This window comes from Lepidothrix coronata, unplaced genomic scaffold, assembly GCF_001604755.1.
Source record: "Lepidothrix coronata isolate B3197 unplaced genomic scaffold, Lepidothrix_coronata-1.0 Scaffold49, whole genome shotgun sequence".
Classification (NCBI taxonomy): Eukaryota; Metazoa; Chordata; class Aves; order Passeriformes; family Pipridae; genus Lepidothrix; species Lepidothrix coronata.
In genome coordinates this window covers 4,556,186-4,570,101 of record NW_016690229.1, presented here as the reverse complement: position 1 = coordinate 4,570,101, position 13,916 = coordinate 4,556,186, and the positions used below count along the sequence as shown (strand labels likewise).

Sequence of the window (13,916 nt, the reverse complement as noted above, 5' to 3'; positions counted from 1 at the left end):
AGCTTCTTAGGAGTATTTAACCATCAAAGACAATTGACACCTCAAGGTAAATAGTCTGAGAATCTGAAATCCTTGAAGCGCCAGGAAGTTTTAAGGCCCTTTTTACAACCACCTCTGTGCTGGGCTTCTGCTGGTGCTTGCAAGAGGATTAAAGCAACTGGGAAGGTTGGGAGTCCTTTTGGTGTCCTTTCCATGTTCTCTAGCCTCAGTCAGCTCCCAGGCTGGGCTGGCCTTGGGGGCCAAGTGATTGTACCCCTTTATGGGGTGCCCAAGGCTATCCTCATTGTGGTGACAGGAGAGTCACCTTATCCCTTCCCTGAGGATGTGCTGTCTCAAGTCTGGGCTAAAAGACAAATGTTTAAGTCTCCTCTTTGAGTTACTTTATACTTCACCCAGCAACCTAGAAAGTTGCCAAGGTCATCTCAGCCAAGTGCAGGGAGTCTCCTAATGCACAGTGAGAGCCTGGTGTGGGCAAACTCCTTATCTGTAAGTGACTGAAGCCTCATCCCAAGGAATTGCAGCCATCCCCTTCTGTCCTGACCCGTTTTGCTCTGCAGGGATGCCTCTGGTTACATGTGCCCACCTTGAGCACGGCTGGCTGCAGTGACACCTGAGTTTCAGCACAGGCTCATGTTTGAGTGTGTACAGGTTGGTGTCTGAGCATCCCTGAACGCTGCCCTGTAGCTCTGTGGCACTTGCTGTTTGCATCTCCAGGCAGGCAAGGATTTAACGGGATGCTCCCCAAACCCTGTGTCCTGCCCATGTTCCTCTGTGCCAGCTGGCTGAACCTGCTGCGAATCAGGCTCTTGCTGCTGCTTTGTTGGAGGTCATTTCTAAAACTTGGCTGTCCAAACCTTCAATTCAGTACTGTGCAGGCCACAAGTGATGGCACTGCTCTGCCCAGCCTTGTGCCAAGTGCCACAGATTTGGTCCCCCAAGGATTTTTGGCTGGAGGTGTGTCTGGCAACTGGCAGGGAAGGACAGCTCACACAGGAGGATGCTGTGAAGATGAAGCAGTGCTGTGTGTGAAATCAGTGAATGAGCCAAATCCTTCTCAGAAGTGGCATTTAAATAAAAAATCCTTTGTGGAAAATGCTCCATCAGCTGTTCATCTAAGCCAATCTGCTTAGGAAGGGAACAGGCGCTGTTTAGAAAATAGCATCATAAAGCACTGGTTTGCTGTTGCTGCTTGTTATGACACTGGGCAGGTTTCATGCTGGCTGGTAGTTCTGAATCTGTTTTTTTCCCGGAGAGTGTTTTCTTTGATGTCCCTCAGTAAAACTCTAGAGTTTTGAGAGAAAAATTTGAAAACAGGTTGGTGCATAGCTGGGTCCTTTTCCTGTGCCCCGAGTTTCAGTGCTTGTCTCTCTTCTCAGCCCTGCAGAGATATTTAATAGCTGCCACTTTGCAGCTCTGTCACCTCCCCAGGGGCTCGGGTCTGTGCTGGGCTCTGGCTCTGTGACCCCTGTCCTCAGCTGGGCAGGGGCTGGCTGTCACCTCCTTGAGCAGTTCTGGGCAGCCAGGGCACTGCTTCCCCCAAGCCTCTGCCTTGTCCCAGACTTTTTGGAGGAAGAGAAGAGCTAACCCACCTGCTTACAGGCAGTTCTGGTTTCTCTGAGAGGTGTGGGGCACCTTGAAGGGTTTCAGAGCATGGGCGTGGTGAGTTGCAATGGACACTGCAGACAGCGAAAGGGATGGGTGGTTGTTTCCAAAGCTTGGCAATCAAAATCTTGAGCTACAAGCATGGGGAACCTTCTCATTCAGAACCCTGTAACCCTGCATGAGTAACTTGGGAAAAGATTGGTTTTAGATGCTGTGAGCAAAATGGAGGCAAAGTGTGTTTTGGTACCACACCCCTCTTTCAAACACTGACTTTTGTGCCTTTTTTTTTTTGTGTGTGGGGAGGGGCGTTTGTTTGCTCTCGGGGACTTGAGTGTTTTGTAAAAAATGACTGGATAAAAAGCCATGCCTGCTTAGAGGGGAAGCACTCTTCTTTTAGCTGCCTAGTAGTGTTAAAGTAGTTCTTGTGTGAATGGAAATAAAAGGTAGGCACACACTTGCCCGTAGCTAAATGTGAGAGATTTTAATAAAGGATTCTGATGGATGGGCTGGAGAGAAATAAATCTGCTGTAGGACAGCAGAAGCTCAGCAGGGGGACAGTCAGTTGTTAATGAGTAAATCCATTGCTTCCAGGAGAATAAATGATTACAGGCAAAGGATGCAAAAAGGGCAGATCACTGACCTAGAGAAATTCAAAGTGAGTCAGAAGCTCTCTGCCTTTCCAGGGCTTTTCCACCTTCCACATACTTGTTTGTGGGGATAAAAAGTGCACAGAGAGGCTTGATCTCTTGTTAGCTTTAGCTTCTGCCACTGGTGCGGTGCCAGCTCTGCCGGGCATTTCCAAGCCTGACGAGAGCTCATGGCAGCTGAGCAGCCACTTGCTCGAGTGCTGGTGACCAGGCTGTGGACAGAGGTGACCTGTGCTCCCAGAGAGCTGCTTCTCCCTGCTGCTGTGGTCTGATAACCCCGTCCAGGCTCTGACCCCTGCCGCATCTTGCAGGTGGGCTTGCGGCTGCAGTGCTGGACCAAGACAGTGCTTGGGGGATGGATGGACTTGGGAGGGAGCAAAATCATTTGGTCACTTTTGGAAGTGGGGAAAAATAAGTAACACTCCTCCAAACTTTCCGTGGTGGTTCTTTTTCTGCTTTCCCTGCCTCTAGGTTTTTACAGATGTTTGGAGCTGCTGTGCAGTGACCCAGACTGGGGTGCAGTGCACCCCAAAACGCTGCAGGTGCCTGCTGTACATGTCCTGAAGCCCTTTTCTGTGTGTGTCCAGGAGGCCTCACGTGCCCCAAAACAGTGGGATTTATTACCCATGCACTGCCATTGAGCTGCACCTGCTCGGCAGGTCCACCTGATCCTTCCAGGAAATCCCAAGCAGGAATAAGCGGTGCTGGCAATGCTATCCACACACAAGCTCCATGGGGATATCCAGCAGCAGTTGGGAAGAGATGAACTGCTTTGTTTTCACATGGTGCTGTTTTCATAAGTCAACGCCAAAGGTAATAAATCTGTCCTATGGAAAATTAGTGAGTGGTTTGCTGTACAAACTACTCCTGTGTGCTCCAGGGCCAGGAGCAGAGCTCTGTGGAGCTCCTGGCCGGCACAGCCTGCTCATACCTTTTTGTCAGAGGACCAAAAAGGGCCCCTCTCGTTGTTCATCAAAATGTAGTTGCCAATGTTGCAACAACATGAAGATTTGTTTGCTTATTGAATGTTATTGTATGGCTTTGTGGTGCCTTGGAAGTATCAGTGAGACTTCACCAGAACTCCCTCACCAAAGGAACACAGGATATGGCTGGTCCAGCTTGTTGTTTTGTTCCCAGAGCTGGAAAACTACAATCACTTTCTCAAGGGAGGGAATAGAGGAGAAATGTGCAAGTTTTGCCACTGTGTGCTGCTTAGACAGGAGGATGGATGGATGCGTGGACAGAGAATGTGCTGCTCCAAAAGCAGCTGAGTTTTTCTTGTCTCTCTGAAATCTTTTACTCTTTGTGTCTTTGAACTGTCACACTGGGCAGCAATCAGAATTTTATTTTCATGGGATTTTGGTGCTTGATAAAGCTGCCCACCATCCAAAGATGCAAAGGAATGGAGCGTGGGAGATGGAGGAAATGCCCTCATCTCCATCTTCCTCTCCTGGCTCCAGTGCTTTCTCCATCCTTCCAGGCAGTGATAGTCACTAAGGAAACTTGCTTCTAAACCACTAACAGCAACATTAACTAGATGTAGGGATGTTACTATTTTGAAAGAAATCTGGTTGCTAATTAAAATACTGTCAGAATTTCCTGGCTGAAAGCTCATTTCATGAAATTCCAGGCGTTGGTCAAAGGTTGAGTTGTACCTGGCATGCTTTCAGAGTTGGGGAGAGCAAGGAATCTGCGTGCCTGGAGACAAGTGTGTGCATCAGATTTGGTGCTTTACCTCCTTTCTCCATGAAGAAGGGAAAAAAATTGCCAAAGCAGCTGGGAGCATAGAGGTTTTTATTCATCTGACTGATAATAGGAGCTAAATAAAGGCTTTGGAAAAAACCCCAACCATTTCTCTTGCAATATTGGTTGGGCAGAACTGTACTGGAACTAAACATGGAATGAAAAGTCTGGCTTTTCTGCCAGCTCTATTTTTAGAGCTACTTCTCCATCTTTGCATCTCTCTCTGAGATTTCTCAGCAGATGCACTTGAACCAGGCAATCTGCCGTTATTTTTTCCGGCAGGCTGTGATGTTCTGCAGGATAAGGATGTTGGATGGAGGGGCAGGAGACTCACCAGACTTGACAAAAATCCCCCTGAATACCAGATGCGGGTCCTGTTCCAGTTTTGGGTTCATTGGAGTCACAGACTGCTGAATATTTTCTGTGCTCTGTTAGGAATGACCCTAACCCTTCCATGCTGGAGGGGAGTGACTGTGCAGTGTTGGCTGGCTTCTTTGTGTCCCAAAATTGCAGTCATGACTGGAATAAAATTCAGCAGCAGTCTAACAGCACACAGCAGTGCTAGTGATGGGTTTGGGTATGGAGGGAGGAATTGCATTTGGCTTTGAGAGTGAATATGTGCACTGGACTTCAGCTGAGCTGCTGCAGCTGATCCAGAAATAATCCAACAAGAACTGAGTTTTTTGGGGTTTGGTTGTTTGTTTTTTTTTTTTGCTTCCCTGTGAAAAGCAGTAATAAAAGATGAAAGCATGCCATCCCTGGTCTTGGACATCTAACCCTGCCAGTGGGGTTGGCCTTTCAGAGAGCTCCCAGCAAGCACAGACACAGTTCTCCCCAGTGCCCACTGTGTGTACGTGTCTCCCATGACTCAGAATGTACTGAAACCATCTACATCATCTTCTTTCAGCTGAAGAGGGCCCTGATGGGTCAGGAGCCTGTGGCTGCCTGACCCTGCCCCTCCCTGCCCCCAGGGGCACTTCCAGCAGGACTTGCAACCACCAGCACTGAGTTCTTTTTCTGGCTGTTGTTTTCATTTTGTGAATCACTGAGCCCGAGGCTTGGTTTTGTGTCAGATTTCGGTGTTGCTTCAGTGTTTGTGCAAAAGCTGCACCAATTTGACTGCATGGTAAGCCATGCCCTCCAGAGGGAGGGGACTTCTGAGAACTAGAAGCGTGCAAGGAGTTTGGACTCAAGGACATTTCCTTCCAGCATAAAACTGGACATCAAGGAGGACCCCCCCAGAAACTCCATGGGATTTATTGACTATAAATTTGTAACTGGCATTGCAAAAAGAAATGCAGAAGAGAGGGATGCATGTCACATTTCTAAATTTGTGTTTGTGGTTGCTGTTCATTCAGAGCAGAGGCTCCCCCAGTGCCTGAGGCCAGAACATGTAAAGGCACTCTGGAGCTGCAGGGAATTTTGTCCAGCTAAAGGCAGTGCTAGATTCCAGCAGGAACATTAATTTATTCCCTGGAGAATAAAGCTGGAGGAGGGTTTACAGTGGAGGGAAGGTGTAACTCCACAGGCTGGTGCTCAGCCCTGTTCCCATGCCAAGAGGCAGATGTTAAGCTGTGAGAACTGGTCCTGCAGAGAAAGCAGCTGCCTGAGCTGAAGCCTCTTGGGTTTCACTATCAAATAACAGCTTTGCTGAGAGCATAAATGGGCAGAAAACACTGCTCCTCCAAAAAAGCCTAGTCTTGTGTGCCTTAAAAACACATGGAGGTTGCAGAGGGGAATTAGGGCAGCATTTAGGTCTGTTTTCCCTCAGTTTTTACTAACTTTAAAGGGATGTTTGTTTCTCCTTTGATTGGGTTTGCAAGTCTTTTAGCATTAGGGAACTGTGCTGGGTGGCCACTTTGGTTTCTCCATTCTGGATGGAACCAGTCCTTACCAGTGCAAACCCTGAGAGGTGACACATCCCACCCTCCTGCCCGTTCCCAGCTGGAGATGGCCTCTGACCTGCTGTGCTTCATGAAGATTTCCCAGATGGATCTACTTCACTCCTCCCTGAGCATCTCTCTCAAGCCCCCTTAGCCTACTCCCAGGTGTGAATTCATGTACCACCAGCCTGCAAAGAGAACCAGAGCAATTCCTGATTAGTGGAGGAGTGGCTGCCCCAGAACCAGAGGAGCCTGAGAGGTTTTTTATCTGTATGTCCTGCTGAGGGGGTGACTGAGGTGGTGCCAGTCCAAAGGGCTGCACCATCCTCTTGCTCCATACCCACACACCAGCACTTGGACCCCTTGTCTGAATGACCATAACAAGATATGTGCTTTTTGGATGACTTGGTAGATTCAAATGCCTCTTCCTTGTTTCTTCTGCCCTTTAAAAAGTCTTTTTTGGATTGTCAGGGCTATTTTGGAGGCATGTTATTATTAATATTTGCCCTCTGGCTCAGCGATGTGTGTGGCTGGGGCAGGGCTGAGGTGGTGGCTGCTGTTCTGGCCCTTCTGCAACTGGTCATGGCTGGGATGGGCACGGAGCCATCCTTGTCCTCACCTTGCAGAACTGTACCTCTGGATACCTGTTAGTCTTTGGGGGGGTATGTGCTCATGCAGCTCCAGCTCTGCATGAGGAAGGACTCCTGAGCTATAAATCTCTGCCTTTCAAGCACTAAACTCCCTTTTGGATTGTTTTTGACGTTAGGAATTTTCTCTGATAAGAGAACTTTATTTGCCTTTAAATATCACTTTGTGACAGGATGATGGAGTGGGGATTCTTGGAGCAAGCCAGTGCCAGCCGGGGAAGGGAAATTCTGCTGGGGCTTTTGTTTCTCTCTAGCACTGACATTTTAGCTCTTTAAAGAGTACGTTTATTTTATACTTGGCAGGAGTGTGTGTGCACATGTCAGTGTCCAGACAAATGGGAGAAGCCCAGTGTTGGATCTGCGCTGAAAGCCAAGTGGGTCTCCTGCTCTCCCTTCCCTGTGGCATTTGGGGAAGAGGGAGCTGTGCTGGGGCTTTTCTGCAACTATGTTCAAAACACAGATTGTGTGGATGAAGCAGGGCTGCCAAGTGGAATGCCTTATAAAAAAGAAAAGAGGATTTAGTGATACTGTGTGCAAGGTGCAGTTGGATGTTCCCTGGCTGGCAGGTCAGTGTGTCACCTCTTACCTCAAGAACAGCCCAAAAGCCAAGTCCCCCAGAACAGTGTCATAGCTGGTTTATAGTGCTGGCTGCTTAGGTCAAGGCTAAGTCTAAGGTGTCACCCAGCACAACCTGGGTACAGCCCATAGCCACAAAGTCTGTGCTTTGTTTGCATGCAGTGGGAGCTGAGCTCCCTAATCTGGCTCCCTCCAGCAGCCGTGTTATATCACCATCCTTTTAGATACGGGGGATTTTGCTCCACAGGCTGCTTGTGAGCAGCAGGATCTGCAAAGTGCCAGCTCATTCATTCCACTTGGATCCCACTAAGCTTTCCCTGGTTCTGATGCCTCAAACAGCCAACTTGACTCTGTGTTCCTTTCTTTCAGCTCTTCCACGTGGCATATGTCCTGATCAAATTTGCCAATTCCCCTCGTCCTGACCTTTGGGTGCTGGAGCGATCAACTGATTTCGGCCTCACCTACGAGCCCTGGCAGTATTTTGCCTGTAAGTATTTCAGTGTTGCAAGAGAGCTGCAGCTCAGTGCCAGGTAGTGAGGCCGTGGTGAAGAGGGCTCTTCGTGCAAATACAAGGCTGGGTTTGGAGCTGTTTCCGTGTCATTACTGTGATGCAGCACATGTCCTGGGTTTCTTCTGCCCAATAAGGCTGCAAGAGTTGAAGCTTAGATCCTCCTCAGGGCAGGAGAATGTTTTTACTGTCTAGGACTAAATGTCTTTTTTAAAGTATTGTCATTGATGCCCACCCAAATCTATGGGAATGCCAAAGTTGGCACTGGTGTCAATAGTTGGGCATTGCTGATCAAGGTCTGGAACTGAGATTTCTTGTCATCTCCTCCCTGCCCTCTTCTCTGTCTGCTCTGTGCTATCCCAGACTGGTGTATTTCAGCTCTTCCAGATGCAAAACAGCAGCTCACTTCCAAGTGCCTGCTGTCACAGAAAAGCCTGGAAGCCAAAAACTGTCCCCTGTTCTTGGATACAGCCTCTGCAGGGCAGGGAACCGCTGTCCTGCTGCTGTGCAAGGTGGGATCAGAGACAGCTGGCTGGACAGGATGGCTGTGGAGATCCAGTCTGTGCATTTGGCTTCCCCATTCTCTGATTAAAACCTTAAGAAACAGCTGGTTCTACAAAACTCTTCTCCCAGAGGGTCTATGGGGTAGCCGGATGCTGAGGAACTTGTTAACCACCAGCTCCTCCCAGAAGCAGCAGCAGTAATTGGGAGAAGATGTGAGTTAAGATCTACAGCCAGAGCTTAAAACCTGGCAAGGAAGGACCTGGGAGCACTCGGAGGCCTTGCCCTGGGCTGTCCCTGAAGGCTCATATTTCTGGCTTACCTGTCAGCCTGTGCTTTGGATTTTGAGCCCCTTATTGTGCAAGAAAGAGCTGCAGACATGTTACTGCTGTGTTGCCTTAGTGTGGTAGTTCCTCTCCAGTGCAGATGTTTTCTTCTCTGCTGTGTGCTAGTAGAGAATTAGTGCTGTCGAATTCCTGCTTTGCTTTTTTCTATAGTCTCTGAGAATTTATGTTCCAGCTCTGAAACTTCTCTTGGGGCCCTTTACAGTTGTGTTTTTGCAAGGTCTGGGGCTGCATGGAGAGCTCTTGCCCTGCTGGCTTGTTCCTGTGTGTAGTGGCAAAGCTGCAACATCTGGAGTCCTCTTTCTTCCTGCAACATCAGGCCCTGTTACCACCCCTCTGGAGAAGTGACATGCAGCGACACAGCCCAGTGGAAAATTCCCATGGAAATAAAGAGATGGCTGCTCCAAAACCTGCCAGATTTGCTAGCACAAGAAGTCCTTTTCGGAGGTTTATTTCTGGCATGGGGAATTCTGTAGGTGGTCTAATAAAAACACGTGTCAGGTCAGTAAGAGGGTTAAAAGCAGCTGGCAGAAATGCAAGTGTTCTCCAGAGATGCCAGCAAGCCTTGCCAGAGGTGGCACCGTCCACCCCAACTCAGCGCTGCCCCTCAAGCCACGCTCATTGTGGGAGATGTCTGATTCCCCAGGCCCCCCAGCCAGGCTGCTGAGGTGCTTTTGGGCTTAGCTCTGTGGGAGTAGGGAAGAAGGGCCTGCTGTGGAAAGCATCTGCCCTTGCAGCTGATGGATCCTCTCAGGGAGGGGGGCTGGAGGTACTGTGGCAATGAGGGTCTGTTCATCATGGTGGGGAGGCACTGTGCTTTCCTCAGCCACCAAAAGAGAAGCAGGGGTGCTGGGGAGAGATCTATGGGGGTGTTTATCCCCATGAAAGGCTCCCCACACGGTGCTTCAGATGGGGGCAGGATGTGAAAGATGCTCGGTCCCATCTGTCTGTGCAAGCCCACACAGCCTTGTGGTGTTGTGTAGGATCAGGGTGCAGGATTAGCCCCTTTGGTCTGGGCTAATTTGCTGGGCAGTGCCACTGCAGAGGGGAAGGCAGCCACTGCACAGAGCAAGGCTCCATCCTTTTCTGTCTTTCCTTAAAGTGCTGCTGGGGTTTAAAGCTGATGGGTTACTCTGCTTTAGTTCAGAGTGCCCATTTTCTGGCTCACACAGTTCTGTAGATTTGGAGGAGTTCTTTGGTTTTCCTCATGCTGAGCATCCTGTCTCCATGCCCAGCCGTGGCAGCTCTCTGGAAATCAATCATCTTGAGCCAGTGGTGACAGGCTCCTCGCCTGGGGCTTTAAAAGTAAATTGCCTTTAAAAAAAGCACCTGGTAAAGGAAAGCTTAGCCGCCAGAGACCTTATGTTAAATGTTTCCACATCTTCCTTTGGATGCAATTGAGCTCTCACTGTTGCCAAAACAGTGTTTCATGGAGTGAGGCTGCATTGCTGGGACAAGGTGTGGATGGGTGCAGGCCAGGGGTGAAGGTAGGGAGGCAGAAGATCTCTGCTCCCCCTTTGCTACTCCTCCTGCCTGGCTCAGCCTACCCAAGCAGCACATGGAATGAAGGACCTGCCTTCCTGAAGCACGTTGCGACAGATTTTGGATGATTATTCCCTTGAATTGGGTTAACGTTTCCCCATCAGCTTCCTGTGTGAGCTGGACACTGCTGGCAGGAACAGCAGGTTGTGTTGGCTGCCTTTTCTTCCTTCTTCTCCACGTGGAAACACCCTCAGGAAAGCTGCAGCAACGTACACTTCAGCACGCACTGCTGTGAGGTCCTGGCACAGGTGGAATGGGAGTGGGAAGACCAGCAGCCTTTGTCCAGGCTCTTCCTGTGGGAACAGTCCTTGAGAATGGCACAATGTAGGTTTTTGCATGGGTAGATGTAGGTGCTCACCACCCCGTATGATCAGGTCCTGAGCTGTCCCGGCACATTCACAGTGGTTTGGTTGGCCCTGCCAGCACAGGGATGTCAGACATCCTGGGGACAAGGGTGCTGGACTTGCAGGAGAACCTGTACAGGGGCCAGGACACTCCTGAAGTTACAAGGAGAGTCTTGGCATGCAGTGTCCCCAAAGCAGGTCGCTGAGCCAGCAGTTTCTCTCCCCTGGCTTTAGCCAGCCTTGCATTGCCACTTAGTGGCAGGAGCCCTTGTTTGCTGTCCCCAGGGGGTGGTTCTTGGTGGCTTTGGCATTTCTGTTTTGTAGTGTTGGTTTAAGAGCAATTGCAGAGTTCATATTAAGGTGGGAGAAGGAGACATCCTGCAGGCAGTTGCTCTGCCTCTCCCAAATACTGCAGGTCCCCTCCCTACACCTGCATGTCCACCCTAAGTGGTGGGAGATGTCCGTTGTGTGATTCTGTGCTGGCTTTGGGACTGACCCAAGAAGTTTAGGAGCCTCGTGAAATGATGGAACAGCTCCTTCATCAAGAGCAGAGCCCTGGCAGCGAAGGACCCTTCCACAGTTCAGTGAAAGCAGTGCAGCAAATCCAGTGCCAGCCAGGCAACAGATCCAGACCAGGGTTAGATCTCAAGCTGGTTCAGCTGTGAGATTGATGCCAAAATAAAGGGGTGGGTTCCTCTGCAGGTGGTTGCAGAAGGTACAGTAGCCATTCTCACTTCCCTCATTTACTGCAGGGAGGTGATTTGGAGCATTTTCTACCTATTACTGTTACAGTGACTCCCTCACATGTGACAGAGTTAATGATACAAAGCAATCTGTATGTAGTAAATGCTTAACGAAGATCATACACCCATCTCTCCTGTGGTTAGCGTGGGAAAATCCATACAGGGCTTGGAATTGTTCCTTTTCTCTTAACTGCTATCTTCCCTGGTTGATGAACAGCTTCCAAGAGGGACTGCATTGAGAAGTTTGGACAGCACACTGTGGATCGTATCACCAGGGACGACCATGCCATCTGCACTACTGAATACTCCCGGATCGTGCCTTTGGAAAACGGGGAGGTGAGCAGTTGCACATTTTCATCCCCTGGAGTTTCCAGGGTTTCTCAGTGGCTGTAGATACTCCTACTAATTGGTTCCCTCTTGATTTTCGGATGCCACTTAAACTACTCGGTTAGACCAAATGAGATTGGCAGGGAACTGATTCGGTCATGTGGATAACTGGGTTCACCTAAGGGAGAAATTAATTTACCCCCACTCTGCAGGATTACACAGATTTTTCTCATAGAATCCCAGAATGGTTTGGGTTGGAAGGGACCTTAAAGACGTATTGTTCCAACCCCCTGCTGTGGGCAGATGAACCTTCCACTGGACCAGGTTGCTCAAGGCCCCATCCATGCCGGCCTTTTCCCTCCTTCCATTCACAGATTGTTGTCTCCCTGGTCAATGGGCGACCAGGAGCCATGAACTTCTCCTACTCTCCTCTCCTGCGGAATTTCACGAAAGCCACCAACATCAGACTGCGCTTCCTGCAGACAAACACTCTGCTCGGGCACCTGATGGGCAAAGCTTTGAGGGACCCTACGGTGACAAGGAGGGTAAGGCAGGCCTTGATGCCTCTTGCTAATGAGGTGGAACTATTTGAGGGCTGTGCATGCAACCTCTGGGGAGAAGACATCCCTGGATGTTGCCTTGGGGGGGATCATTTTATTGGGTAAAGTCCTGCTGAATCCTCAGTAGAACAGTTACAAATCTTATTTGTAAAGATACTAATGGCCAACTCTTCTTGTGCTCTGCAGTATTACTACAGCATCAAAGATATCAGCATCGGTGGGCGCTGTGTCTGCCACGGCCACGCAGACGTCTGTGATGCCAAGGACCCCAACGACCCTTACAGGTACCTTTTTCAAAGTCCCAGTTCTGTGTAAAAGCATTTGAATTATTGTGCTAAGAATGGAGATGCCGGTGTGAGTTGTGTCCTGTCCTGAGCTCGTAATTGTGCCGGTGTTGCTGATCGTGGCTCTGCCCTGAGAACGAGTCAGAAACTGCTCCAGACAAAGTAGCAAAAATTAAATGTTTTGTCAGACTCTTTTTTCAACCAGATCAGCTCCCTGGTCTGTTTTCCCTGTCCACAACTTTGCCATCCCATGGGAGCAGAGTGCTGGAATGGAAAGGTGGGATACTAATGTTGAACACGGAGGTTTTCCATCCAAGTCTAGGACTGGTTTCTGAACTTGTTCAGAGAAGTCTCTTGCTTCCCACATGACTTCTTAAGGATTGGCACAATGCTCTCATAAATAGATGAGCATTGTCTCATCATAAATAGATAAGAATGAGAGTCCCCATGAAACCAGAGGCCATTTCTAATCATAAGAACCATAAATTGGTTATGTATGTAGCTGAACAATTACTCTTTGCAAAAGAAAAAGAGCATGCAAAGCAGTTACATTTTGGCTTATGGGGCTTTTCCCATCTGCCTTGGCATTTTGGAATGCCAAAGAGCTGCTTCCAGCCACAAAAGTGTTGCTTTTAGCCATCTGTTTGCAGCTTGAATGTTGCCTTTATAAAAGGGACGAGTAGATTCAGCTGGATGAGGGAAGCTTGTATTTCTTTCTCATCGGGATCATGTGGAGCTTTTGGATCTTCTAAAATAAAATTCCAGTGAGTCCCAGCCAAGGTTAAAGCTGTTAAGTATTAAAACAAAGATGTATTGGTAAGCAAGTCTGCCTTAGTGTGCCAAACTGTCTGACAAAAGGAAGTTCATAAATATTTGAATGTACAGTCCCTTGTTTTTCAGATGTTGGTGTTGCTGAATGCCAGTACACCTGTGTACCAGGGCAAAAGGCTTTATGGGGCCAAATCATTCTTTAACATGGAAATGCTATGACATTTCTTGAATGAATCAATGGCTTGGGGCTCTCCAGGGAGGGAGGGAAAATTGAGCAAGGAGAGATGTGTTGGAAATTCTTGTTCAGTGTTACTTCTACTTGCAACTGTCTCTTGCTTCCCAGAATTCCCCTCCTTCCACTCTCATTTGGATGCATTTGGCATCTTTGCTCTTGACCCCAAACTGTTCTCTGATGTTGCAGCACATATTGGTAAGCAGCTGTTGCATTTCACCCAGAGCAGATTGCACTGGACTGGAGGAGAAAACATTTCCTATTGGGTGCTTTGTATAGTCATCACATAACAGCTGTAAGTCCTTTGGGATACAGCAGGAAAAGGTGCTGGGTAAATAGAACTTTTCTTGGCATTGCTGTACCCTGTTAGCAAGCCCAGGAGCACGGAGGAGTCAGCAGAAATATGATACTTTCAGTTGAGAAAATGAGTAATTGGTGAAATGCTGCCCTTCTCCAGGCTCCAGCAACAGCCGTGTCTAACCTTCCTGCTGAAGTGGGCACTGCTGGGAAGGCATCCCAGCCCTCCTACCCTGACACAGGATAGAGCCAGCTCATTGATACCTGCTGTAATGCTACATGCCAGCTGGGGCTCAGACACACTGTCCCCTCCAGTCATGGGCCCCAGCTGACAGAAACATGTCATGTCTTCAGAAATCTGTGCA

The 13,916-nt window shown here is 48.9% G+C and overlaps 1 protein-coding gene across 1 annotated transcript in view; it reads left to right on the top strand.

The window, feature by feature from the left end:
- LAMA5 (laminin subunit alpha 5) overlaps positions 1 to 13,916 on the top strand; it is an 88,679-nt gene that overhangs the window by 30,965 nt on the left and 43,798 nt on the right. Inside the window, exons 3-6 of the mRNA XM_017815289.1 lie at positions 7,468 to 7,585; positions 11,298 to 11,416; positions 11,782 to 11,952; positions 12,154 to 12,251. Of these exons, the coding sequence (XP_017670778.1) occupies positions 7,468 to 7,585; positions 11,298 to 11,416; positions 11,782 to 11,952; positions 12,154 to 12,251 (506 nt within the window). The remainder of the gene's footprint in view (positions 1 to 7,467; positions 7,586 to 11,297; positions 11,417 to 11,781; positions 11,953 to 12,153; positions 12,252 to 13,916) is intronic.